The following is a 25,392-nucleotide window of genomic DNA, read 5'->3' on the forward strand; positions in this document are numbered from 1 at the left end:
TTATCACTGTAAATCTATGGTTAGCTTTGGATGCTAAACTTTGTTTTTGTGATTTCTTTTTGAAACAGAAGAGTAGATAGAGGCTCTAACAATTAGAGCACATTTCCTTTTAGCAGGTAGCTCTCACGCAATGCAGTGTAGTACTAAAAGGTTAAGGAGAATAACTGAAGACTGGTCGGGTATACAAAACTCCATCTGGAAGGCAAAGGCCAGGCAGATGACTTGTACCAGAGTTCATCCCAAATCCTAAAAGTCGAAGCTAGAAATTCCAAACCCATTTAGTGAGCACCTACGTGCCGTACATTCTACCACACAGATTATATATATATCTAAACTGAGGAAAAAAGTAGACACAGAAGAAAATTCTTGCGGGAGAGTGGAAGAAAGGAGGTCACATTCCAAGACATCCACCTAAGACTGAAAGAAAAGCACGATTATTTCCTTCTACAGCACAATTCCTCCCCTCTACTTGGGCAGCCTGTCTTGAGAAGCTCAATTCCAAACATCATAAGCAACTCGTGCACAAGAATCTATCCCTTGGTCACTTCACAAAATGTTATTTGTAACCCGTTAACTCCATCCCTTCCCAGCTTGAATGGATGGGGCAACAATCACGACAGACTGCCAAGTTTCCACAAATCATTGGTTTATTAGAAAGTTCCTTTCCCTAATTTTACAGCATATATATCTCTATCATATGTGATAAAGTTAAATACAATCTGTAATGCTTGTAAGTAAGGATAGGTTATTTTGTTTTTCCTTTTTTTTTTTTTTTAAGTTTTAAAATCACTATTCTGAAAGTTAAAGAAAACTGCCCCCAGGAAGGTAGAGAGGCAGCCAGAGTATGGCTCAATCTACAAGCTAATGGGAAGCAGCACAAAAATGTTAATACTGTATTATTTAAATATTTACATGGGCTGAAAGCAAAGAAAAATGAGTCCCTTCACTTCAAACAGATGATTTCACTTTTCCAGTGCTAGCTATCAAAAGTGATGCTTCTGAATCAGATGAGGAGCACTGAACAGGCAGGAGGCTCACTCAAGAGCCTTGTTAGCCCAGCACTTGCTTCTCATAAACTCAAACCCCTTTTTCTTTTGGGAATCTGGGAAGAAAGGCAGAACATAGAGCCTTGGCCCAAGTAAATAGGGTTTGCTTCTTCCTGTCCAGTGACCACCCAACCAATTCTAGCCACAGGAATAGGTAGGGAAATGCTAACTACACCGAAGATGAGACCTGCAACATAATTGGGTCAGTATGTTAATTCGGTCTGAGAGCCCAGGTGAAAGGCAAGAGGAGGAAGAGGGACTGAGGTGGTACTTCCTCTGGTAGGTGTCATGGGAGAAGAGGGAAAAAAAATCTTCACTGCTTAAACTAAGCTGGGCAGAAGGCGTGGAAACTGTGAAGCAAAAGAATCTGCAGTATCTATAACTGTGCTCACCTCCCCACATGAGAAGGAAGACACTGTCCCAACTCTATCATCCTCAAGTCTACTTCTACTTCAGTTTCTAGCCATCCCAAAAGGCACATTAAAAAAAAAAAAATTGTCAGAGGGGGCTAAGTACTAGGAAGGCAAATGGACTGCCTGGAACAAGGCACCCAGGAAACCCCCCGGAAAATCACTCTGAATCTCACTGCTTCCAGAGAATAAAGCTCTCGAATCTCTCCTTCCTCCTCTGTGGGCCCTCCTGCTTCTCTGTATAACAGATGATGGGAAATGTTGTAACTGAGGATCCCTCTGACACCCCCAGCTGACTGCTGCCCATTAGTTCAAAAATCCCAGTGCTGGGGGCACCACTTACTGCAAATGAACTAAACGTTTTGTCCCAGCAAAAAATGTTAAACAATGTTCCTTTTTTTTGTTTTAACATTTTTATAGTTCATAACTTCAAAAAATACATGAGCTTGATAAAATATACATGCTTAGTCATTTTTTGCATCTAGCAGAAAACAGATACTTTATTTTTTGTTTTCATTTTATAACCTTTAAAGTTTCTTAATTCAACTAGGGCAAACATATTTACACAAAGCCACCAGAACAAGGATCACTTAAAGAGCCGGATGTAAAAAATATTATTGCAGTATACTACAAATATGGAACCTTTTTTAATATGAGCTACAAAAAGCAGCATTTACGTTTATAGAGTTCAGTGCAATTTTTTACATTTAAAAAAAATCCTATAAATTAAGAAGGAAACATCAACATGACAGAAGAAAATACACCCTTCAGACACATGAGCTCCTCTCTGGGGAAGCACACGGGCGACTTTATGTTCCGCAGAGCTTCTATTCATGATAGGATCTTCTCTTCTGGGATATGCAGATACCTCTTCTGGGATGAGGGACATGAGGGCAACAGGGCCAAGCGTGTGGCTCTGTGTGGGAAGTGGACTGAATACAGCCTGAGTAGCATCTGGATCCAGGTCAGACTCCCTTTCCACCTCACCCGGGATAGCAAGAAGGTCACCAAGGGATGGTCAAAGACACTGAGGGGGCAGGACCAGATGGACAAACCGCCGGCCAGAGAGGAAGAAAATGTCTTACAATTTACAGAAGGGAAGAGCAGAGGATAAGAAGTAGAGAGAGGGAGGAGAGGAGTATCCAAACTCGACAGTTTGGAGATGTTGCTGCAGAGGGGTGAGGAGCACTTACTGGTGTTCCCTAGCTTGGAAACACAGGAGAGGAAGGGACAAACAGAAAGGGGGAAAGGGGGGAAAAAAAAATCCCTGATAGTAAAACCCAAAGCAAACCTCAAATCTAAAATCACCCCTGCTAGCCAAAACTTGATTCTTTGGCCGTCAGACACTGCCCATCCCAGCTCGTACTTGCTGGTATTAATGGCTCAATACCCCCGAGGGAAGATACACAGGTCACCTTCCCTGGCCCTTCCTGGGCTTCCATCCCCCAACTCATGTGCCATGGCTAGGCGGGTGCTGCAGGTCCTGACCTGAGAAAATGGGGTGAAGTAGCGGGTGGAGGTGGAGGGCGGTGGCAGCTGCCGCAGCAGGCCGTGGAGCAAGCAGGGTAGGGTAGAGGGCAGCGTGTGGGACAGGATGGAAGGTGAAGGGCCCAGGATGGATGGCTGAGGCGGGAATGATATGGATGGGATGGCTAGCGAGAAAGGTGGCTGGGTGGCCAGGGATGATTGAGTGAGTGAGGTGGGACAAGGAAATGGGGGTCAGGTGGGGCTGGGGAATATGATGTACTTGGGCGAGTGGCTGGGGATGAGGATGGGGGTGAATTCCAATGGCAGCGGCAGCTGCTGCCGCATGATGTTGCAAGATGGCATGCTGAACAGTTGTGATCGAGGTGGCAGAGGCTGTGGCTGGCTGCTGAATGTGGATGGGCTGCAGGGCTGGAGCGGCTGGGGCCAGGGCAGCCGAGGCTGGAAAGGCCTTTACTTGCTTGGCCAGAAGCTGCTGCTGGATGTGTTGCTGTGCGGCCTGCTGGAGCTTGCTGTACTTCTCCATCTCCTCGGGGGTGAAGGTGATGGGCTGGCTCTCCAGGGGGGCCAGGGAAGCATCCTCAGCCCCATCAGCCGACTCAATACTAGGATCCCCACTGGGAGGTGCGTAACTGGGGAAGTGCTCAAGGTCTGGCGCAATAGGCAGCAAGCTGGATTCCACAGGGCCGGGCTGACTGCCACTATCCAAGGACTCTAGGGTGTCCCCGTCGCTGGGGTCAGGGAGGTAGTTATGGGAGACGGCGGGGTCCCCAGGATAACAGTCAGAGTGCACTGGGGTGCCTAGTGGAGCCACAGGGTGATCAGCAGTAGCTTCTTCAGACTTTGGCTCTTCTGGGGGTGGGTCTGATAAGGGGCCAGCTGTTTCCTCGGAAGGGAACTGATGTCCAAATGGGGCATCACTACTCCCGGGAGGCCCTTCTTCTGTCTCTGACTGTTCTTGCTCTTCCCCCCTTTCTAAGCCAGACTCTTCACATTTCTTGGTGTTGGGCTTTCGGGTAGCTGGGAGCTTCCCTATCAGCGGAAGGACAGGCTTATTGCCAAGAGATGGGGGGAGCTTCGGCCCAAAGTAACCTTGCGGGGGGTCCTTGAGCTTGAGCCCGGCTTTATTAGGGGTGGCCAGCACCTCCTCACTCACACTGGCTTTCCTCTCCACTTTCCTTGACTGGATCTTCTCCAGTAGCAGCTTGGCAGTGACGGAGTTCTTGTCTTCGGGGCTGCAGTCACCTTCTGACCCCCGTCCTGCGCCAACACTGCTGTTCTGGGAGGGTGGGCCCGTCCCTTTGCCATCGTCTCCTCTGCCATCCTCCTTCTTGCCAGGACCTTCCCCCCGGCCTGCTCGGAAATAGTGGGGAGACTGGGAGCGGTAGATTTTTGAGCGGATGAAGTCTCGACGGCCGGAACGCCTCTCCTCGGGGCTTTCGTGACCCCAGGAGCCCTTCCTGGAACCCGACCTCTGGGAAGGGCTCCTGGTGCTGCGGCTGCGGTCTCGGCTGTAGCTTCGGCTCCGCTGCCAGCTGTGGGCCGTGGTGCTGCGGCTTCTGCGCTGGCTCCGGCTGCGGCTGCAACTGCTGCTGCGGCAGCGGCCCCGCGACCGCGAGCGCCCCCTGCTGTGACTCCGGGAGCGGCTTCGGGACGCGCTGCAGCTGAGGCTATAGTCGTCGTCTGAGGACGAGTATTTGTGCCGTTTGGACCGGTGCTTGGAGCCGGCGTAGTCGGAGTCGTCGGAGTCATGGGAACGCTTGGAGTGCCTTCGAGACCGGTCGCTGTAGTCACTGTAGCTGTCGTCAGAGTAGCTGCGCTGTCGGCTGTAGCAGCTCCGGTCTGAGGAAGCGTCCGAGCTGCTTGAGTAAGAGCGCCGGGAGGACCGGTGTGAGGAATGGCGCCGGGCCGAGAGGGAGCGGCTCCGGGAATGCTCGCTGCCCGAGTCTTCTTCCTCTTCCTCCTCCTCGCTGTACTGGGACGGAGACTTTGGGTGCGGCCGGTGCGGCGAAGCAGCATCACTGTCCTCCTCCCCGCTGCTGGGGCGGCTCCGGTGGCTGGCCCGGCTGCTCCGCTTGGCGCTAGCCCTTCGCTGGCAGGATGAAGTCAGAGGCTCCCCTCTGTGCTTCCTGCCACCGTGATCCTGGGGGTCGCCCCCGCCCCCTCCCTCATCCTTCCTGCCACTGCCCCCTTCTTCGGCCGGCAGGGGCCGCCGCTGGGAAGCCTCTTGAGCTCGCCGCCGCCGCCTGGGCGGGGCAGGGCTACCACTCCCAGGGGGTTCTGGTTTGGGTCCCCGTTCAGAATCTGCTGGAGCTGAGGACTTATTCTTCTTTCGTTTTCGTTTCTTGCGCTTCTTAGACTTCTCCCCAGATTCTGTCTTAGAGCTTTTCTCTTCTGGGTCCGCCTTGTGTTTCCGTTTGTGTTTGCTTGATTTTTTGTGCTTCTTTTTCTTTTTGTGTCGGTGGGACTTCCCAGATCGTTCTTTCTTGCTGGGAAGGCTCCTCCCTGTGTCCTCTGTCTCTGACCCATGGCTGCCCCCAGGTTCCGGCTTGTTCGACCCTGAAGCCGGTGCATCCATTCTGCCTCCTGAGGAATGTTCGACATTCTCTCCCCCCTCCTTGCTTTTATTTGGCTCACCAGCATCAAGGCCTTGGAGATGGTCCTTTGAGGAGCCTCCTATATCCTTTGGTTTTTCCGTCCCTTTAGCTCTGGCATCTTTGTTCCTTGAAAGTTTGAAGTCAAAGTATAAAGGGTTACAACTGTATGAAATGGAGGGTTCTGCCTTGGTAAAAATTAAGAGTTCTGATGGCCACTGGAGGGCAGTGCTTTCATCTTTGCTCAAGACCGGAAAGAAGGGACCAGTAGGATGTTTGGGCCCCTCCTGGCTTTCTTTCCCTGCTGGGGTGATCTGAGAGGTTTCTTTAGAAGGGTCAGACTCACACATTTGGTTCTCTGAAACCTTCCGACTTGGACTCTCTACATTCTGCTCATTTACATCTCCTCCTGAGGCCTTCTTTGTCTCAGCTTTGCTTCCAGGCTCTGAGGGCTCTGTGACACTGGTTTCCGTCTGTTGCTCGGAGACTTCATCAACGGTCTTCTCTGCTCCTTGGCTTGCTGCCACCTTGATACAGCCTTTAGGCTTGGGAGAACTGTTTTTGCTCTCTAGGGCATTCTTTGGGTGTATACTAGTATCACCTTCCATTTGTTCACTGGCTCTCATAAAGAGTAGGAAGGGGAAATTTGGTTTTACTTTGCAGTGCGCTGGGGGAATGTAGTGGTAATACTCTGGCTCTACAGCTCCAGCTCCTTCTTCTCGCTTCATTCTTTTTAACTTAGATAATGTTGAGGAAAGGGACCCTCCATCCTGAGGGTCTTCATCTTCTTTTTTACCATCAAGATTACTGTTACCGTCAGAGTCTCCCATCTTCTGCAGTCCTTGGTCAGAACCCTTCTCATCAGCTTTCGTTCCATCTTCAGAGGCCCCTTCCTCTGCATGATCCTTGAAAACGGATGCTATTGATTCGAGTTTGACAGGAGCCTTCTTGGCAAAGGAAAACGACACTCCCAATTTCTGCAGTGGAGTCCCTAGATTATTCTTAATGCCGAAGCTGATGCCTTGGGAGGCTAAGCCAGGGGCCTGTGCCAGTCCAGGGGTATTAGAGATCTGTACCGCAGTGAAAGGGCCTCCTTTATCTGTGGAGAACTCAGACCCCGGACCACAAGAGGCAGCAGTGCTTGTACCACTGCTTGTAGCTGATTCATCTTTATCATCATCTCCACCTTCTTCGTCTACAGCCACCGTGGTTGGCCTGAACATGGGGCCACTTCCAGGTGCACTACACAATGGTTTAGAAAAATGAAAAACAAAAAAAGTTTAGGGGTACATTTCATACTTCTTATAGAACACTTCTCTCTTATGTTCCATCATTCATTGTAGGTAGGCCTCAAAGACACTAAGTGGTGGTCGTTTCCTAGCCCTGTGCTAAAAAGAGAACTTGCTCTGCGAGTTTAGGCAAAGTCTCATTTTGTTCACCTACTAATTAGCTGTATTCCCAGCACCAGCCAGTTACTACTATTTCTTCCTAAGCGTCTAAAATTTAAAAAGTGAAGCTATATCACACAGTTCAAATACTCTTTTGTCACCACCTAGTAAAGGTGACCCATACTGTTTTGTTTTTTAAGTTTATTTATTTACTTATTTTTAAGTAATCTCTATGCCCAACGTAGGGCTTGAACTCACGACCATGAGGATCAAGCGTTGCGTGCTCTTCCAACTGAGCCAGCCAGGCACCCCTGTTCTTCTTTCTTACTGAAACATCCTACCCATCAGAATGCCATCAAACATATGGTTGAACATCTATTCACAAAGGTTGTATTTCACTCAGCTAAAAAAAAAACACAACCCTCTAATTCCCTCCATATTTTAAATTTTATTTTTTAAAATGTGGATATTTTCGGGGCACCTGGGTGGCTAAGTCATTAAGCGTCTGTCTTCGGCTCAGGTCATGATCCCAGGGTCCTGGGATCAAGCCCCACATCAGGCTCCCTGCTTAGCAGAGAGGCTGCTTCTCCTTCTCCCACTCCCCCTGCTTGTGTTCCCTCTCTCACTCTGTCAAATAAATAAATAAAATCTTTAAAAAAAAAAAGTGGATTATTTTCTGAGTTTAACATACTCAGAAACCTCCACTGTGCTACTCCATGGTAGTCTGTGGTTAGTATGTCTATTTCAAAAACTAAGAGTCAGTGCCTATTTCTTGGGCACCACATCAAAGCATTTGCTTTGGTTTTGTGGTAATTTCTGGGCCTTCTGTATAATGATCATGCTTCAAAAGCTTTCCCAGCTTGAAACAGGAGCATGGAGGAGCCTCAAAGCCAGTGTTTTAAACTCATTTCATGTCTGAAATTTTTTCAGTGTGTGGACTATCCACTTGACATATTTTTCAAGCCAAATTCAAGAAGTGAGGAGAATTAGGTATCTGTTTGGATGAAGCCTTTTTATCTGATCCCTAGCTACTAGCTGTCCTAAACTCAGAGACTAAATATATTTGGATAATGTGGTATCCCTTGCTATCTAGACTCTTGCTAATGGAAGATAGAAACCCAAAAGATTTAGACAGCAAGAGACACTGTGTCACAAAACCTACCCCACGGCAAATAGACCCTCAAATTGAAGAAAAACAGATCTTATTTTGTTCTTTTGCTTAGTCTTTGCCACATTAATTGCTTTAGTAACACTTACTATGAGGTCATGCATTAATTCTGGGACAATGAAATACCTGATGATGGGTCAAAACCTTTTCTTCTCCCAAGAGATTACTTGGTCATCTTTTAACTGCTTACTTATAAAACTGAGAACTACAAGTCACCTCTGAAGAAAAACATGTATTAAAATATGTCCCAGGGGCGCCTGGGTGGCTAAGTTGGTTAAGCGAACTGCCTTCAGCTCAGGTCATGATCCTGGAGTCCCGGGATCAAATCCTGCATTGGGCTCCCTGCTCAGCAGGGAGTCTGCTTCTCCCTCTGACCCTCCTCCCTCTCATGCTCTCTATCATTCTCTCTCTCAATAAATAAATAAAAATCTTCAAAAAAGGTGACCTGGTATATACTTTTAGAAGAGGTACCCTTGCAAAATGCTCAAGAGGAATGTGTTATGATATAAAAAGCTGCCAAAGAAGGAATCAGAACCAGTTTACAGGCAGCTTAACTCAACATTAGAGCTCACTGGTTACTTCTGTTTCAAAACTCATACTATGTGTTCTCTCCCTTCCTTCTTCCTCCAAAATGCTAGAGAAGTAAATAAGTAAAAAAAAAGGATCCTGAGACAAAAATGAACTTAAGTAAGTCCAGGAACTTGGAAACTGTGGCCCCAACTTGGCTGTGAACTTTTGAAAGCCACAATCATAGTTTCTCTTTCCACTATAACCAGTTCCTTCCTTTGGTCCTGGCCAGCCATTAAAAACAAACATGGGGGCCTAAGTCTTTCTGATCGAGGCACATACCTCATGAATCCTCAGATGCTCAAAGACTGGGTCCCCAAAGTCTAGTTGCTTAGAAATTCAGCCCTAGGTGGGGTAAATTCCACCTAAGGCTAAATACCAGCCCCCAAATTGATAATCATCAAGAATCATGAAGGAAGATTAAAAAGAACACTCAAGAACGCAGGAACCTGCAGAGAAATAAATGGATAGAATTCCCTAGTTTTCAGTGATTAGTACGGATTGTATAGTACTTAAAAGGCAGTTATAACACTTGAGTTTCTGCCCCAGTACTGTTTAGTTATAAAATAGAACACTGTAATATATGTGCTTTTCTATAAAACACAGGTTGGAGAATGGGAACAATAATATTTGTATAATTTATTGATTTACTGAGCATCTTCTATGGCACTCTTTTATAAGACGCTTTTTATTTTTTTTTTAAGATTTATTTATTTGACAGAGAGATACAGCGAGAGAGGGAACACAAGCAGGGGGAGTGGGAGAGGGAGAAGCAGGCTTCCCACAGAGCATGGAGCCTGATGTGGGGCTCGATCCTAGGACCCTGGGATCATGACCTGAGCCGAAGGTAGATGCTTAACAACTGAGCCACCCAGGAGCCCCTAAGGCACTTCTGATGTAAAGATAATCACTCCTCAAAACGACTGCAAGAAGTAAATTGTTATTATCATCTCCCATCTTACAGATAAGGACACCGAGGCATAGAACTTAGATATAGCTAAAGTCACACAGATGGGATATGAACTCAGAAGTGCATATTCATAAAATCAGTATATTATACTGTAATAACAGATAGGCTTTCAGTTTGAAAGATTTCCTAATAAGGATTATAATTCTTAAATTTAAGGATTAAAACTATCTGTAGAACCGTCTGAGAGAAAATATCCTCACCATTCAGCTTGTTTCCTTTGCTCTGCCAATTCATGGAGCCGCCGAAGGGCTTTTTCCTGTTTCTTCTCATCTTTGCGGGATCTTGAAGAGACATTTCGAGCAAACTCTCTCTGCTTAAGATCTTTCAATCTCTAGGGTAACAAAAAAAAAGGGAATAGAGGGTGGGTGATTTGGAATAACTTGGGGGTCCTGAAAACAAGGCCTTTAGAATATTTACACTTCAATCAGTGGTTACACTGCTAGCATAGAACACACTGTTATAGTCTTACAGTAACTGAAAACACAATGGCTGATTACTTTGGATAAAACACTTGGAGTACTTGCATTTCTAATTAGGACAGCGTACCATTTGCTTTATGGGGCAAAATTAAATGATTTCAGAAGCAACAAGCAAATCTTAGAACACTAGGAGGAAAGAAAAGGGACTATTTAATCACCTGCTCCTCCAGGATGCAAAACTAGACAAACAGAACATGAGATAAACTGTAATAACACAAGCCAAAGAGAACAGAAAGGGGTTAGGCTAGTACAAAAAATTACCCAGGTGTAAGACCTTAAAAAGCAATGTACAGCTTACATGGGAGGTTATTTGAATCAAAATAACAAATAGAAAACTTTTATTTCACCATAAAAAGGTGTTATGATTTCTTTTCAGCGTGAACAGTTTTCCTGTGACTATCAAACAAACCATCTTCCAATGCTCGCATGTTCAGAGCTCACCAGTCTGACCACTTGCAGCTGGTCAGTCTGCTGAAATGAGAGAGTAATATGTATAGCTCTTTCATTCCTTCATGGCCCTGAGAGGAACATCCAGGGGATGAGAAGGGAGAATAGAGGTTAAGTCAAAGAATTTATTACTTAAAATCCTGATAAAAGAATGGGTTTTTCATTCTCAGAAACTACTATATAATTTTCCTTAAAACAAAACAAAACAACAACCAAAAAAGAACAGTGCTATGACACACTGGTGACAAAGTCCAGACATATCTGCAATGAAGACAGAACTAAAATTATTTCCAACACACTAGATAATATAGAAAACAAACCAAAACAAAACATACATTAGCCTACGTTTTTATAATAGCATTAGGAAAAGGAATTTGACCCAATATAAAGTGGACATTGCTTTGTGGAAAGGCATGATGTTCAACAGACAGAGGAATTTTCTTATCTAACATTTATGAAATGTGTTTTGAATACTTTTGAATTGGGAGGGGGGAAAAGGGTGAAAAGACACACACAAAAAAAGATATACAGCTAAAGACACTAGTAGAAAAACTCACTCTTGTGATCTGGGCTCCCAAATTAGAAGGATTTGCTTTCAATACATCAGCTGAAAATGTCACATCACAAAGAAAAAAAAAAGTAAAAATAAAACAAGAGTGGAAGAGAAAAAAAAAATAAAGCAAGCATTACTACACAGGCTCTCTTAGTGAATCTGCAAACTATTATACTGAACAATCAGGGACAAAGCCATCAACTCTGAAAGGGAAGCACCTGTACAACACATATAAGTGTACATACACATAGACTGACACAGTAATAATCTCTCCTAGATAAATAGACCTATCTGCATTCAGGAAAGATAGTTAACAGAACTTTAGGAAAGACCACTGCTACCTAAAAACAGTCTATCTTATTTTCATTTACCTTATTTTAGGAACGTTCAAGTAACCAACAGTCGGCAAAATATTTTACTAAAGCCAGCTATCCACAATTTTGGACTTTTTAAAAACCACTTCAAGATGTTGAATCAACTATTTTGAACAAATACAAATTCCAATTTCCTCCTTTCAAGGAGAATGAGGCAGAAAGAGCCTGTCAGGACTATTAGATGATTATTTCAGGCTACAAACCTAGTTTTTTTCTATGCCAAACATTTACCAAGTTTTCTGGCCAAAATTTAAATATAACATGTTTTTCCTCATATCTGCCATCTTCTCTCTAGCCACCCCATAGGCCTGCAAAATCTCCCTGAGGCTCATTATTTCCTTCCTTCTTACAAATATTTCATTACTTTTAGGTGTTATTTCGCAAACTAAAGGACACTGTTTATTATTATTATTTTTGGAGGGTAGCAAAGCAAGGTTTATTGAGCAACAGAAAAGTCATAGTACAAAGCTCTTGAGGGAGAGGACCCGAAAGGGTTACCCTTAAAGGACGCTGTTTAAAAGAATGAGCATTTTATCAAAGCCTGGAGTTTCCAGGCTAAGTCAGACACAGGTTCGACTTTCCAATCATTCAGCAACCACTTGGTGCAACCTTGAAGTTGAAGGAATAAACCTATGTCCACATCATCCTGAAGATGCCCTATCTCAAATTCCTACCACAACATAACTGGAGATAGGGAAGAAAATGGGATGATATCAGTAAAACAAATCCGAGTTGCAGCCCCATTCTAGGCAAAGCTATACACCTATATGGGGTGTAGCAAACATTCTTAAATCACCTTCACAAACTTTATTTATTATTTTTTAAAATATTCTATTTTTAAGTAATCTAAACACCCAACGTGGGATTCAAATTCACAACCCCGAGATCGAGTCACATGCTCTACCAGCCAGGCGCCCCACCTTTACACACTTTAAAGTCTGGGGTCTCAATGTAAAACTGGGAACCCCAGAATTCTAACCCAAACCTTAGAGATGGGGCTTGGCAACTCTCCCAAACTCAGAATGTATGTTTGAGGTCTTTCTCTCAGATGAGGGCATTTTGATGATAAAAATGGATTCCTAATTCCAAGGTCAAACTAAATTCCCCTCACAAAGTCTCTACTCAAACCTCATAAACGTTTCTTCTTTCTGAATTGTCCTAGCACTTTGTCAAGCACTCATCTAGCAACCACCAAACTTTGCACCGACTATACTTATTCCTGCTCTTCAGAAAGGCAGTCTGTGTGTAGTTTCAGAGTCAGAAAGACTTGTGTTCAAATTCATTAATCGCCAGCCAAGTGATTTCATCTCTCTAAGCTCCAGTTCCCCCATTAGAAAAAAAGAGCCATTCTGGCAATAGATTTATGAGTTTAAGTGTCAAAATAAATATAAAGCACTTTGTATGTCAAAACTGTTCAATATTGTCTTTCCCTTTTTATTTGGGGCACAGACTGTAGCTGATCTCTTTAAATTTTATTTTTATTTATTTTTAAAGTAATCTCTACATCCTATGTGGGGCTTGAACTCAGAACCCCGAGATCAAGAGTCCCATGCTCTACCAACAGAGCTGAGCCCCCACTTTTTTTTTTTAAAGATTTTATTTTTTGGCAGAGAGCGAGAGAGGGAACACAAGCAGGGGGAGTGAGAGAAGCCCCAGAGCCCCCACTTTTTAAAATTTTTGAAAAAGATTTTATTTATTCATTTGAGACACAGAGATACAGAGAGAGGGAGAGAGAGAGAGAGAGAGAGAGAGAAAGCATGAGCAGGGAGAGAGGCAGAGGGAGAGGGAGAAGCAGGCTCCTCGCTGAGCCAGGAGCCCGATGTGGGGCTCGATCCCAGAACCCTGGGATCATGACCTGAGCCAAAGGCAGACGCTTAACCATCTGAGCCACAAGGTGCCCTAAATTTAAATTTTTTTTTTTTTTAAAGATTTTATTTATTTGACAGAGAGACACAGCGAGAGAGGGAACAGAAACAGGGGGAGTGGGAGGGAGCAGCAGGCTTCCTGCCAAGCAGGGAGCCCGATGCGGGGCTGGATCTCAGGACCCTGGGATCATGACCTGAGCCGAAGGCAGACGCTTAATGACTGAGCCACCCAGGCGCCCCTAAATTTAAATTTTTTAAGTAATCTCTACACTCAACATGAGGCTCAGCTGACATTTGTAATCAACCCTAACGTGCATGGAACAGTAGTAAGTCTACAGAAAGTGGTAAATGCCTGGTGAATAATTTGGCTTAAACACTGGATCCTTGATTTTCCCCCAAATAACTTTTTTTACCATTTGTAGAAAATTTGATATGAAATATTTTCTTTTTTTTTAGAGAGGGAGAGAGAATCTTAACTAGGCACCACACCCATTGCAGAGCCCGAGGCAGGGCTTGATCTCAAAACCCTGATTTCATAACCTGAGCTGAAATCAAGAGTCGAACGCTTAACCAAATGATATGAAATATTTTCATAACTCTACTAGGGATATTGTCAAGTTAATATAATATACATGGTCTTCGTAGCTATTACTCTCAACCAGTAAATAAGTCTCATTCTTCTTTTTTTAAAAAATATTTTATTTATTTGAGATAGAGTGAGAGAGAGAGAGAGAGAGCATGAGCAGGGGAAACGGCAGGCAGAGGGAGAAGCAGGCTCTCCACTGAGCAGGGAGCCCAACGCGGGGCTTGATCCCAGCACTCCAGGATCATGACCTGAGCTGAAGGCAGATGCCTAACAACTGAGCCACCCAGGTACCCCAACAAGTCTCATTCTTTTTTTTTTTTTTTTTTTTAAGATTTTTATTTATTTGACAGAGAGAGCGAGAGCAGGAACACAAGCAGGGGGAGTGGGAGAGGGAGAAGCAGGCTTCCCGCTGAGCAGGGAGCCTGATGTGGGGCTTGATCCCAGGACCCCGGGATCATGACCTGAGCCGAAGGCAGACGCCCAACGACTGAGCCACCCAGGCGCCCCAACAAGTCTCATTCTTTAGAGAATTAAAAAGCCTAAAATGTTAATTAAGCCCCTTACTTCTGGACAAAATTAGGCCAGGGGCGCCTAGCTGATTCAGTCAGTAGAGCATGCCCCTCTTGATCTTGTGGTCATGAGTTCGAGCCCCATGGTGGGTGCAGAGATTACTTTATTACTATTTTTATTAGAGAGAGAAATAAAAGAGGGGGAGAGGGAGAGAGAATCTTAAGCAGGCTAGTACGCTGTGCGTGGAGCCTGACATGGGGCTCGATTTCACAACCCTGAGATCAAGACCTGAGCCAAAATCAAGAGTCAGATTGCCTAGCTGACTGAGTCACCCAGGCACCCCTAGAGATTACATTAAAAAATAAATAAAAAGGGGCGCCTGGGTGGCTCAGTCGGTTAAGCGACTGCCTTCGGCTCAGGTCATGATCCTGGAGTCCCGGGATCGAGTCCCACATCGGGCTCCCTGCTCAGCAGGGAGTCTGCTTCTCCCTCTGACCCTCTTCCCTCTCGTGCTCTCTGTCTCTCATTCTCTCTCTCTCAAATAAATAAATAAAATCTTAAAAAAAAAAAAGCTAAGAAAGCTTAAAAAAAAATAAATAAATAAATAAAGAATTAGGCCAAAGAGGAAAAAAAAAAAAGATATGAATCAGAAAGTTCTCAATTCCTATATAAAAAGTAATTTTTGTAAAGGTAAAAGTCCCTAATTCAGAATCAGGTTTTCCAAAGTTGGCTATTTTATTCCAAAATAAAATTCAGTTGCTCATTTGCAACTGAATGTTCATATGAAATTCTCTGTGTCCTACACTTTTACTTTCCTCTTAAATTCTAAAGAGGAACACAACTTCAGATAACTTCTTCAAGGTGAGAAGAGAGGAGAATACAGAATACCTGCCTGTCAGAGATATGGCTCATGTAGGAGACCAAATATTATCGATATGTCATTAACCCAAAGAGTTTTGAAAGGCTGAGCAAATTTCATTTCATACATAAAAATTCAAGTTAGAATCCAAACTGGGACACAGACTGATCTGAGTGGATATAATTAATCATTTAAGGTAACTCCAAAGCAACTATGACCTTATCTCCAAAAATTATAAAGTATGCTTTCTGAAGTGTTGTTAATAACTTTGCTTCTTCACTGAACTATTAATGCTTATTAATAAATATTTAAGCCATGTAACACATTTTTAGCTGGACAGTATTTCATTCAAGGAAAAGGGAGACTGAACACCATTCAAAATGAAAGGGTTTGAAGATCCTGGTCTGAAAAACCAATAGCATGTTTCCAAAAAAGTATACATTTATAGCACAAAACAAAATGGCCATTTCTCACTGATTCTCAATCACATGGCAGCTGGGGTTTCCATTAAATTTCCCAAAAGACCAATACAGGGGGAGACAGACCTTAACAAAAATCCAGCACTTGAAATACCCAACTACATAACTATGGCTCTTCGGACTAAAGACCACTTCAATGTAAATGACATTCCAGTTCTTAAAACACAGCCTACACAGCACTGTGTGGGCAGCAAAATGTCTACTCCAGGCACAAACTCTTGCTCCATGTCCAACTCTGAAAAAATTAAACCAGAGAAATGAGAATCTGGTAAATCTTATCAGGTTTTTAATGTGGGTGATAAATTTGCCCACATTATCAACAATGTGGAGTATGAATAGCATGGAGTGGCACTGTGTCTGACCTGGGAATGAATGATACAAAGATACATCTGCACATAATTTTCCTTAACAACAAAATATGGGTCTGAATTAATAAAATATTTTTTGCATCTTTTTTTATTCTTTTGTAACAAAAACTGATGCTGTAAGTTTTTTTTTATATTTGATTGAGTATAATCTAGGAATACATCTATTATCTTTCTCAAATATTTTATTTTTTTTAAAAGATTTTATTTATTTGACAGAGAGAGATAACGAAAGCAGGAACACAAGCAGGGGGAGTGGGAGAGGGAGAAGCAGGCTTCCCGCTGAGCAGGGAGCCTGATGCGGGGCTCGATCCCAGGACCCTGGGATTATGACCTGAGCCGAAGGCAGACGCTTAACCACTGAGCCACCCAGGCGCCCCCTTCTCAAGTATTTTAAACCTATTATCACAATTAAAAAAAATAGGCTATTATTTCCAGATGAAGGGAATTTCAGACATCAGAAAATAGAGAGTATTTCCTATTGCCACTACAAATCCCATGTTCTAATATTTACTCACCTCTAAAGAGAAAATCTGATTTTGTCTCTTTAGGGTTAAAAGATTATCCATGGTTTCTTCCTCTCACCAAACAACCCCACTCTCCCAGAACAGGGATCAAAGCTTAGTCTTCCTTTGTACTAACCCTGCAATGCACATGCTATTGTCTATGGCACAAAAGAAATGCTCAATAAACATTTATCAAACTGGTTTCAATTTTAAAATGAGTTGTTGGGAAAGGGAATACAAATACTTTATGTATTATTTGTTGGTTATGACAGGAAACAGCAAAGAAACTGTTTGCACCTCAATCTCTTTTTCTAAGTATAATCAGCCTTTTTTTTTTTTTTCAACGTAATCTCTACACCCAACATGGTGCTCAAACTCACAATCCTGAGATCAAGATCGCACACTACACCCACTGAGCCCAATTCGGCTTTTTCAGAACCTCAACCACTCCCTTTCCGCTATGTCATCATCAGTCCTGCATACCCCAAATCCATGACCTCTTCTCCCTAGTTTCCTTCCTCTTTTTCACAACACATTAATCTCTTCTTCCTTCCCAAAGTGGAGTAATCATGCTAGCTATTACTTGGACAGGTTACCTGAATGCAAGTCTCAGTGTTTGATACTTCTGTAGTCAAATGCTCTACCACTGAGCTACACCCCCTCCAGTGTTTGATACTTCTGAATGAGACCATCCAGAACATCACCATGTGGTAAGGAAAGAAAAAGACCAGGAAAGAACATAGAAAGCCTCAGTACTAAACTACTCAGGGAAAGAAGACTGGAGTTGAATGTTAAGGAAATCCAAGTTAGTGGACATCAGATGTAAATTCTTTCTTTTAGCACATGTTTATCAGTAAGCGATGACAATAAATGTTATTAATAGAGAAAAACAAATGTTTGGTAACAGAGAAAACTATTAATGCTGATTATAGATACTGAAAACATGAGAGGGAAATAGAGAGGCATACATTCTTTTTTGCTGGCTAAGAGTAGTCCTGATTAGTCATTTATGACAATACTTACCATTTATGCCCAATTATTTTGCAACAGAATGACTATTAATATCATTTGGTGAATAAATAACAAATTAATATGTCAAATCAATACTGTTAAATATTCGCTTTGATATGTTCAGGAATTCAGCAAAAAGCCTTAAAACATGGTGTATTTTTACAGAACCAGGTGTGCCTGCTTTAACATGTTTTTTTCACACACACACATATGTATATGTACATATAGTCACCATCATCACCACCAAAATTTAAGCTGGATAATGAGGTTTTCAAAATAATTTTATTAAGATACAATTCACTGATTAACATAATAAAAAAATTAAAAAAAGATACAATTCACATGTCATAAAATTCACCCATTTAAATTGTAAAATTTAGTGGGTTTCTCAGAGTTGTGCAACCATCAACACTAATTTTAGAACATTTCCATTACTCCCAAAAGAAGCTCCATGCTCATTAGCAGTCACTCCCCATTACCCCTTTCTACCTGGTCCCTGGAAACCTAATATATGTTCTCAATAGATATGCGTATTCTAAACTTTTTATATAAGTAAAATCATACAATATGGGGGGGTCTGTGACTGGCTTTTTTCACTTAGCATAATATTTTCGAGGTTCGTGCATGCTGTATTTATTAGTAAGTCATTCCTTTTTTTTTTTAAAGATTTTATTTATTTATTCATGACAGACAGAGAAAGAGAGAGAGAGAGAAGCAGAGGGAGAAGCAGGCTCCCAAGGAGCAGGGAGCCCAATGCGGGACTCGATCCCAGGACCCTGGGATCATGACCTAAGCCGAAGGCAGACACTTAACTATCTGAGCCACCCAGGTGCCCAAGTCATTCCTTTTTATTGCTGAATAATATTCTATTGTACAGATGTGCCACATTTTGTTTATCCATTCATCACCTGAAGGATGATATATGGGCTGTTTCCACTTTCGGGATACTATGAACAATCTTATACACATTTTTTTTTAAAGGTTTTTAATTAAAAAAATTTTTTTTTAATTTTTATTTATTTGACAGAGAGAGAGACAGTGAGAGAGGGAACACAAACAGGGGGAGTGGGAGAGGGAGAAGGAGGCTTCCCGCGGAGCAGGGAGCCCGATGTGGGGCTCGATCCGAGGGCGCTGGGACCATGACCTGAGCCGAAGGCAGACGCGTAATGACTGAGCCACCCAGGCACCCGAAGATTTTTTATTTTTTGAGAGAGAGAGAGACAGGGAGAGAGGGAACACAAGCAGGGGGAGTAGGAGAGGGAGAAGTAGGCTCCCTACCAAGCAAGGAGCCCGATGCAGGGCTCAATACCAAGACCCTGGGATACTGACCTGAGCTGAAGGCGCCCCCCCTTATACACATTTTTGTGTAGACATATATTTTCATTTCTCTTGGGTATTTACTGGTCACATGGTAACTATATTTAAGATTTTGATGAACTGCCAAACTGCCTCCCAGGGGGGCTATACCATTTTACAACTCCACTAGCAATGTAGGAGTGTTCCAGTTTTTTCATATCCTCTCCAACATATGTTGGAGACAACACTTTAATTTTGGCCATCCTCATAGGTGTGAAATAGTATGCCACTGTGGTTTGGTGGATAATGAGTTTTAAATATTACTATATATGGGGTGCCCGGGTGGCTCAGTAGGTTGGACGTCCGACTCTTGATTTTGGCTCAGGTCATGATCTCAGGGTTGTGGGATCAAGCTCTGTGTCAGGCTCTGCTCTCAGTGGGGAGTCTGCTTGAGGGTCTCTCTCTTGTTCTCCCTCTGCCCATACCCCCACCCCTGTGCGCATGTTCTCTCAAATACATAAATAAATCTTAAAAAAAATATACATGTTATTAGATATATATATATCTATATTTTATATAGATAGACAGATATATATAGATATAACGACATAGCCCTCCAGATCATATCTGGAGGCAAAGGTTTGCTCTCATTGTAAAAATTTTTTTTTTAAAGATTTTATTTATTTGACAGAGAGATAGAGAAACAAGTAGGCAGAGAGACAGGCAGAGGGAGAGGGAGAAGTGGGCTTTCCGCTGAGCAGGGAGCCTGATGCAGGGCTCGATCCCAGGACCCTGGGATCATGACCTGAGCCGAAGGCAGCTGCCCAACCAACTGAGACGTCCAGGCACCCCTCATTGTAAAATTTAAAGAAGCGTAATTCCTAAGAACTGTTTAGGTATAGCAAATGGAAGAGCAGCATTTCAGTTCAGAGCTCTCTTTTCAGGACTGCCACTCACAGACTTATTGTTTCTTAGGTTGCTTTACCTTTTCAGACTACAATAGAACATATAGCCCTCATGCAAGAATCTCCACCACAGTGCATCACTCTGATAAATATAAACGTACAGGGGCAGAAAACAGGCTGAAAACTACAGAACATAAATAGGGTAGGATCATTTTTATTCATATTTGGAATGTGTACCAAGATAATTAACAGAGTCAGAAATTCCTAGGAAGAAAATATGGGGTTTACCAGCAAACTAAGTTCCCAAAGGGTCTGTTTAGGGTTACCCCTGCCTGCTCACAAAAGCAGTTTCCCTAAACAGAAACAGAGTTTTCCAAGGTTATCTAGATTGTGATAGCTGGATGTAAGACTATTCCCAACGAAAGCAGTGGTAGTGAGTAAGATTCAACAAGTGAAAAGGCAAAAAACATTCTCAGTTTTTGGAAGACTGGCCAAATGCTGTCAATTCTCTTATATTAAGCAGAACAGTTCCAAAGAAAAATAACATACACAGTGGTACATCTCCCTGCTACAGGTTATTGAAATAAAACTGTAATATGCTCAAATTCTTAAATGTATTCCCCTTTTCACACTTGCTTTGCTTCTCTAAGCATAATCTCTTCAGAAGTGCCTTATGCTATTTAAGTCAACATTTTTGAAGCTTTGGGATTCATAAATACTTTATGGTTTTCCTAATCTATTTCACAACTTTACAATAATTAATTTATGGTTTTCTAAGGATACATATTTCATAAACACATGAGATATAGATATGTGTAGAATATCTTCACTGGTATCTAATTTGGTGGTTTCACTTCTTTTTTCTTAAATTATTATTATTTTTAAAGTAAGCTCGATACCCAATGTGAGGCTCAAACTCACAACCCCAAGATAAAGATTCGTACGCTCCACCAACCGATCTAGTCAGGTGCCCCTGTGGTTTCACTTCTTTTAGAAGAGTTCATTTTCTTTTTTATTTTAGCCCTAGAATTATTTCTCAATTTTATTTAATTTTTAATTGCCTTTTAAAAATTTACTGTTTCCCTTGCACTGAATATCAAAGTAGACCAAAAAGGGGAACTCAGTCTGAATTTCCTCAAATCTCTAATGGCTTGCCAAAGGTCCAACTGGTTTTGATGTGCTTATTGTCCTAATGCCCCATGTACCAAGCATACGGAGGATGAAATACAGTAAAAGATCTTGAGAGGCAAAATGCAACCAGGAAACAGTGACAATTTAATGAAGTTTTTCAAACTTGAATGAAGGCCATATGAAGTCCAAAAATGATCGTTCCTTCTGTCACCAAGGAATTTCTCAGAAAATACTTCAATTAAGAAACTATTTCATTTTTGAGTAATGAGGAAAACTCTAAAATTTCTGTTCCTTGGTAATATATATTACCGGATATTGTAACAGTCAAAAAGCAATTGTAGCAGTTTAGACAAAGTTAACTAAATTAGCAGTAGACTCCATTCTGTAGAGCAGTCACTGATCGCTACTATAGGCTTACTCTGTTTTAGTTCAGCTATTTAAAGCTCATAAAACCACTACTTTTACAGTTGAAACAGACATGGTACTAAATGAGATTTGTCTTTTTCAAAAAACGTAAAATGAGTTTCATATTGAACTGATTTTATTTTTTAAGATTATTTACTTATTTATTTGACAGAGAGACACAGCGAGAGGGAGCACAAGCAGGAGTGAGTGAGGGAGACACAGGCCTCCCGCTGAGCAGGGAGCCTGACACTGGGCTCAATCCCGGGACCCTAGGATCATGACCTGAGCCAAAGGCAGAGGCTTAACAACTGAGCCACGCAGGTGCCCCAATACTGAACTGATTTTGGCAGAAAGAAGAGGCAGGCTGAAAGTGTTCTTTCCTCTGACCAAGACACTGATTTTTTCTGCAAGTAAAAAGAATTTCTCAAAGCTGGTTTACAGTATCAGATTTTGATAACTGGATAGTTAGTTAACTACGGTAGTCTTACCGCAGATAGTTCTGAAACTGCAAAGAAGTTGGACCCAACACTTAAAGAGGAATAAGGAGGCAGCTTTTCAATGTGCTGCTTCCCCAGTTTCAATTAGAAGCCTGTGGGTGGAAGCCTGTGTGGAGAGAAAAGGAAGGTACAGGCCTGGGTCACAAACTCAAATGTCTAGAGGGATCTGACAGTTTATATAATGAGTCAAAGAAGGTCATGTAAGAGAAAAGATAAAGTGGAAACCACAGCTAATTGAAGAGTTAGCACATGCCTTTCTAAAGAGATAGCAACTACTGAGCTTTAGCCAACTGTTACATTAAAATGTAGGCCCAATGTTCTTAGATATTTCATTTTTTCAAGATAAGTTTGAATTATATAAAATCTCATTTTTATTTTATTTGTTTATTTAAAGATTTTATTTATTTGAGAGAGAGAGAATGGGAGACAGAGAGCACGAGAGGGAAGAGGGTCAGAGGGAGAAGCAGACTCCCCACTGAGCAGGGAGCCCGATGTGGGACTTGATCCTGGGACTCCAGGATCATGACCTGAGCCAAAGGCAGTCGCTTAACCGACTGAGCCACCCAGGCGCCCTATATAAAATCTCATTTTTAAAAACTGGGAACCAACCAAAATTAAAGGGAAAAAATCTAATACTAAGAAGGCCAGACAAAATACATCTGTGGGATAATTTGGGATCTCTGGTTTAGGTACTGGAGGCTGGTGAGGAGGACCCTTAGTGGCACAAATAAAAAGAGAGTAAGACTGGGAGAACCCTGACTAGGTAACAAGGCACCAAAGGAAGCAAAACAACAATAACAACAAAAAACAGTATTAAAATAAGGCACTATTATTGTGTTGCTACAAATGTACCTCTGAGAAAGAGAATGCTCTTTGCAGTTTGAAATTTAGGTCCTATGAAAAGCTCAAGAAAATGGTTCCCATGATCATATCCACTAGTAGACATGTTTTTATTTTTTAAGATTTTATTTATTTGCGAGAGAGAGAATGAGAAACAGAGAGCATGAGAGGGAGGAGGGTCAGAGGGAGAAGCAGACTCCCCGCTGAGCAGGGAGCCCGATGTGGGACTCGATCCCGGGACTCTAGGATCATGACCTGAGCCAATGGCAGTTGCTTAACCACTGAGCCAGCCAGGCGCCCTAGACATGTTTTTAGATATGCAAAATAATCAAAGAGGAGAGGAGGTAGAGATGGAAAAATGTTTAGTTTCAAAGTAACTAATTAAGCCAAGAGGGACAGAAGATGGATACTAATGTTTACTAAGCACTGAGGCTATCAGGACTAAGTTATATAAAAAGGAATCACAGATTGGGCTATCTCTTGAGGAATGGAGAGGTCTTCCCTTCAAAATGTACTGAAATTATCACCTTAAAAAATGAGGTTTAAACTGCTAAGAGCAAAAATGTCTCATGAGCTTTTTCATCTTTGCAGATCAGACTGGGTCTTAATATTTGCAAGTTAATGACTTTTTTCACAAAAATCTTAGAAAATTTGAGAAAAACTACTGAGTAGTGAGACGCATATAACAAGCCACCCTCCCAAATCACCACAAATGAGGGTGATCATGTAGCCCTTTCTTGAGAGATTATTTGTGCTTAATAAAGATAAGGGTGTGTTCAGGATCCTGTCTATACTAATAGTTTACCACTAACATGATAGATTATTTCTCTGGAAATTTTTAATGGTGAAAATCTGATGGAAGATACAAACTAGGGATTACTAAAACAGGGTTGAATGTACTTACCTATTATCTCAGATTCATAATAATCCTGTGTGCCTTCCTGGAAGACAAGACAGGGCGTCTTTATGATTTTAGAGCATGAATTTGGAAAATGGTAGGTCCATTTGTATGGTAAGTTCATGTCCATCAAAGAGGAATGAAAAATAGGACCTACCTCCTCCTAGGGATTATTTAGCTGTGTTGTACCAAGGGCAATTAAAGGCTCCTTAGAAATTCTAAGTACAGGGAAGAGTAGAACTATAAAAAATTTAGTACTGTGTATTTTCTTGTTTATATATTTTTAGCATTGTTTCAGGATTCTACTATTTGCACTAAGAGAGCAGCATAAAGAAAGATGAAAAAGCTTACATTTCAACCGAATAAAGAACACTCCACCAAAAGCAAACAGAACAAACTCATACTACCACTGTTCTTTTTTTAATACTTCAGATGGGCTTTTGATCATGGTGAAGAAATAAGCTCACATACATCCATTAATCATACCAGCTAAAGATTTCTTTCTAAACCAAAGATCACAGACATATTTCTCTATTAATGGAAAGGTAGTCCATCAGTTCCCTATAAGAAATCCTTACTTTTGTATTTTCATTTTGATGATAATTAAAAAAACAAAACAAAACAAAAAACCAGAGTAATAAATGAGTATTTAGGATCAGCTAGATGAGTATTTTATAAATGTTTAGAACGTAACTGGGGACTTAAAATGATAGTGATTTGTTTGTGCCAAGGAAAGGCCAAATGATATCACAATACCGTATATATTTCAAAGTTTTTCAGTAATCCTAACAGAACAGGGTTTCTCAACATCAGCACTACTGACATTTTGGGCAAGGTAATTCTTTGTTGCAAGGAATTTTCCAATGCATTGTAGGATGTTTAGACACCCCCTTGACCTCTACCCACTCTATGCCAGTAGCACCACCCTCCTAATGGTAGTACTCAAAAATGTCTCCAGGCAGCGTTAAGTGTTCCCTGGAGGACAAAATCTCCCCATGTGGAAAATCACTGCAATAGAGAAAAGTGGAGAGAGAAGTGGGTCATCTCAAAGTGCACAGGAGAATAAACATGTCACATTCAAATGAACCACAGCTGCAACAATTACTACTACTCTCAAGTTGAAAGCAACATCACTAAAACATTACCGTCCATCACACTGTCAATGTGAATTTCACTAGTTCTGTATTTCTGCTCAGATTTAACTTGTAAATCTGTTGCTTTGGTAGAATTTTTTCCCTTTAAAGGGCAATATAAACACTGTTCAAGTCTGAATTTAAATTTTCCTGATTTATTTTTTCCTAATAGAAACTTTACTCAAGAGACTTCTCATTAACTAAAAATGTAACCTTTTTAAATGTCCTTCTAGTGCCTAAAGTTTCTTCTGGAGTCTTCTAATTTGTTACAAATTTTTTTTTTAAGTAAGCTCTACGCCCAATGTGGGGCTGGAACTCACGACCGCGAGATAAGAGTCACATACTTGACCAAATGATCCAGACAGGTACCCCATCACAGATAATTTTTTAATTGGAGAAATTCTCAAGGGCCCAAATGTGTTTAGATGCCAAATGTCTTTCTTAATCCCATAAAAAAATCACCCCCAAATTTGTATATATACATTGAGAAGGTTGAGAAGTTACTGGATAAGCAATATCTGCTGTTATAACTCTTTCTTTCTTGACACGATTCTTTTTCTTAAAGACTTTATATATTTATTTGTCAGAGAGAGAGAGAGCATAAGCAGGGGGGGAGCAGCAGTCA

General features: G+C 41.9%; 1 protein-coding gene across 5 annotated transcripts in view; it reads right to left on the reverse strand.

Moving 5' to 3' along the window:
* Window positions 1-629: 629 nt before the first annotated feature.
* GPATCH8 (G-patch domain containing 8) overlaps window positions 630-25,392 on the reverse strand; it is a 119,906-nt gene continuing 95,143 nt past the window's right edge. For all 5 annotated transcript variants that reach the window (XM_025861724.2, XM_073889176.1, XM_073889174.1 and 2 more), the window contains 2 exons: window positions 9,829-9,959; window positions 630-6,777 (listed from right to left, as the gene is read on the reverse strand). In XM_025861724.2, coding sequence (XP_025717509.2) covers window positions 2,907-6,777; window positions 9,829-9,959 — 4,002 coding nt within the window. In that variant the 3' untranslated portion in view covers window positions 630-2,906. The remainder of the gene's footprint in view (window positions 6,778-9,828; window positions 9,960-25,392) is intronic.

The sequence above is a fragment of the Callorhinus ursinus genome, unplaced genomic scaffold (assembly GCF_003265705.2).
Source record: "Callorhinus ursinus isolate GAN/ISIS: 27379988/994484 unplaced genomic scaffold, GSC_fseal_2.0 scaffold102, whole genome shotgun sequence".
Taxonomy (NCBI): Eukaryota; Metazoa; Chordata; class Mammalia; order Carnivora; family Otariidae; genus Callorhinus; species Callorhinus ursinus.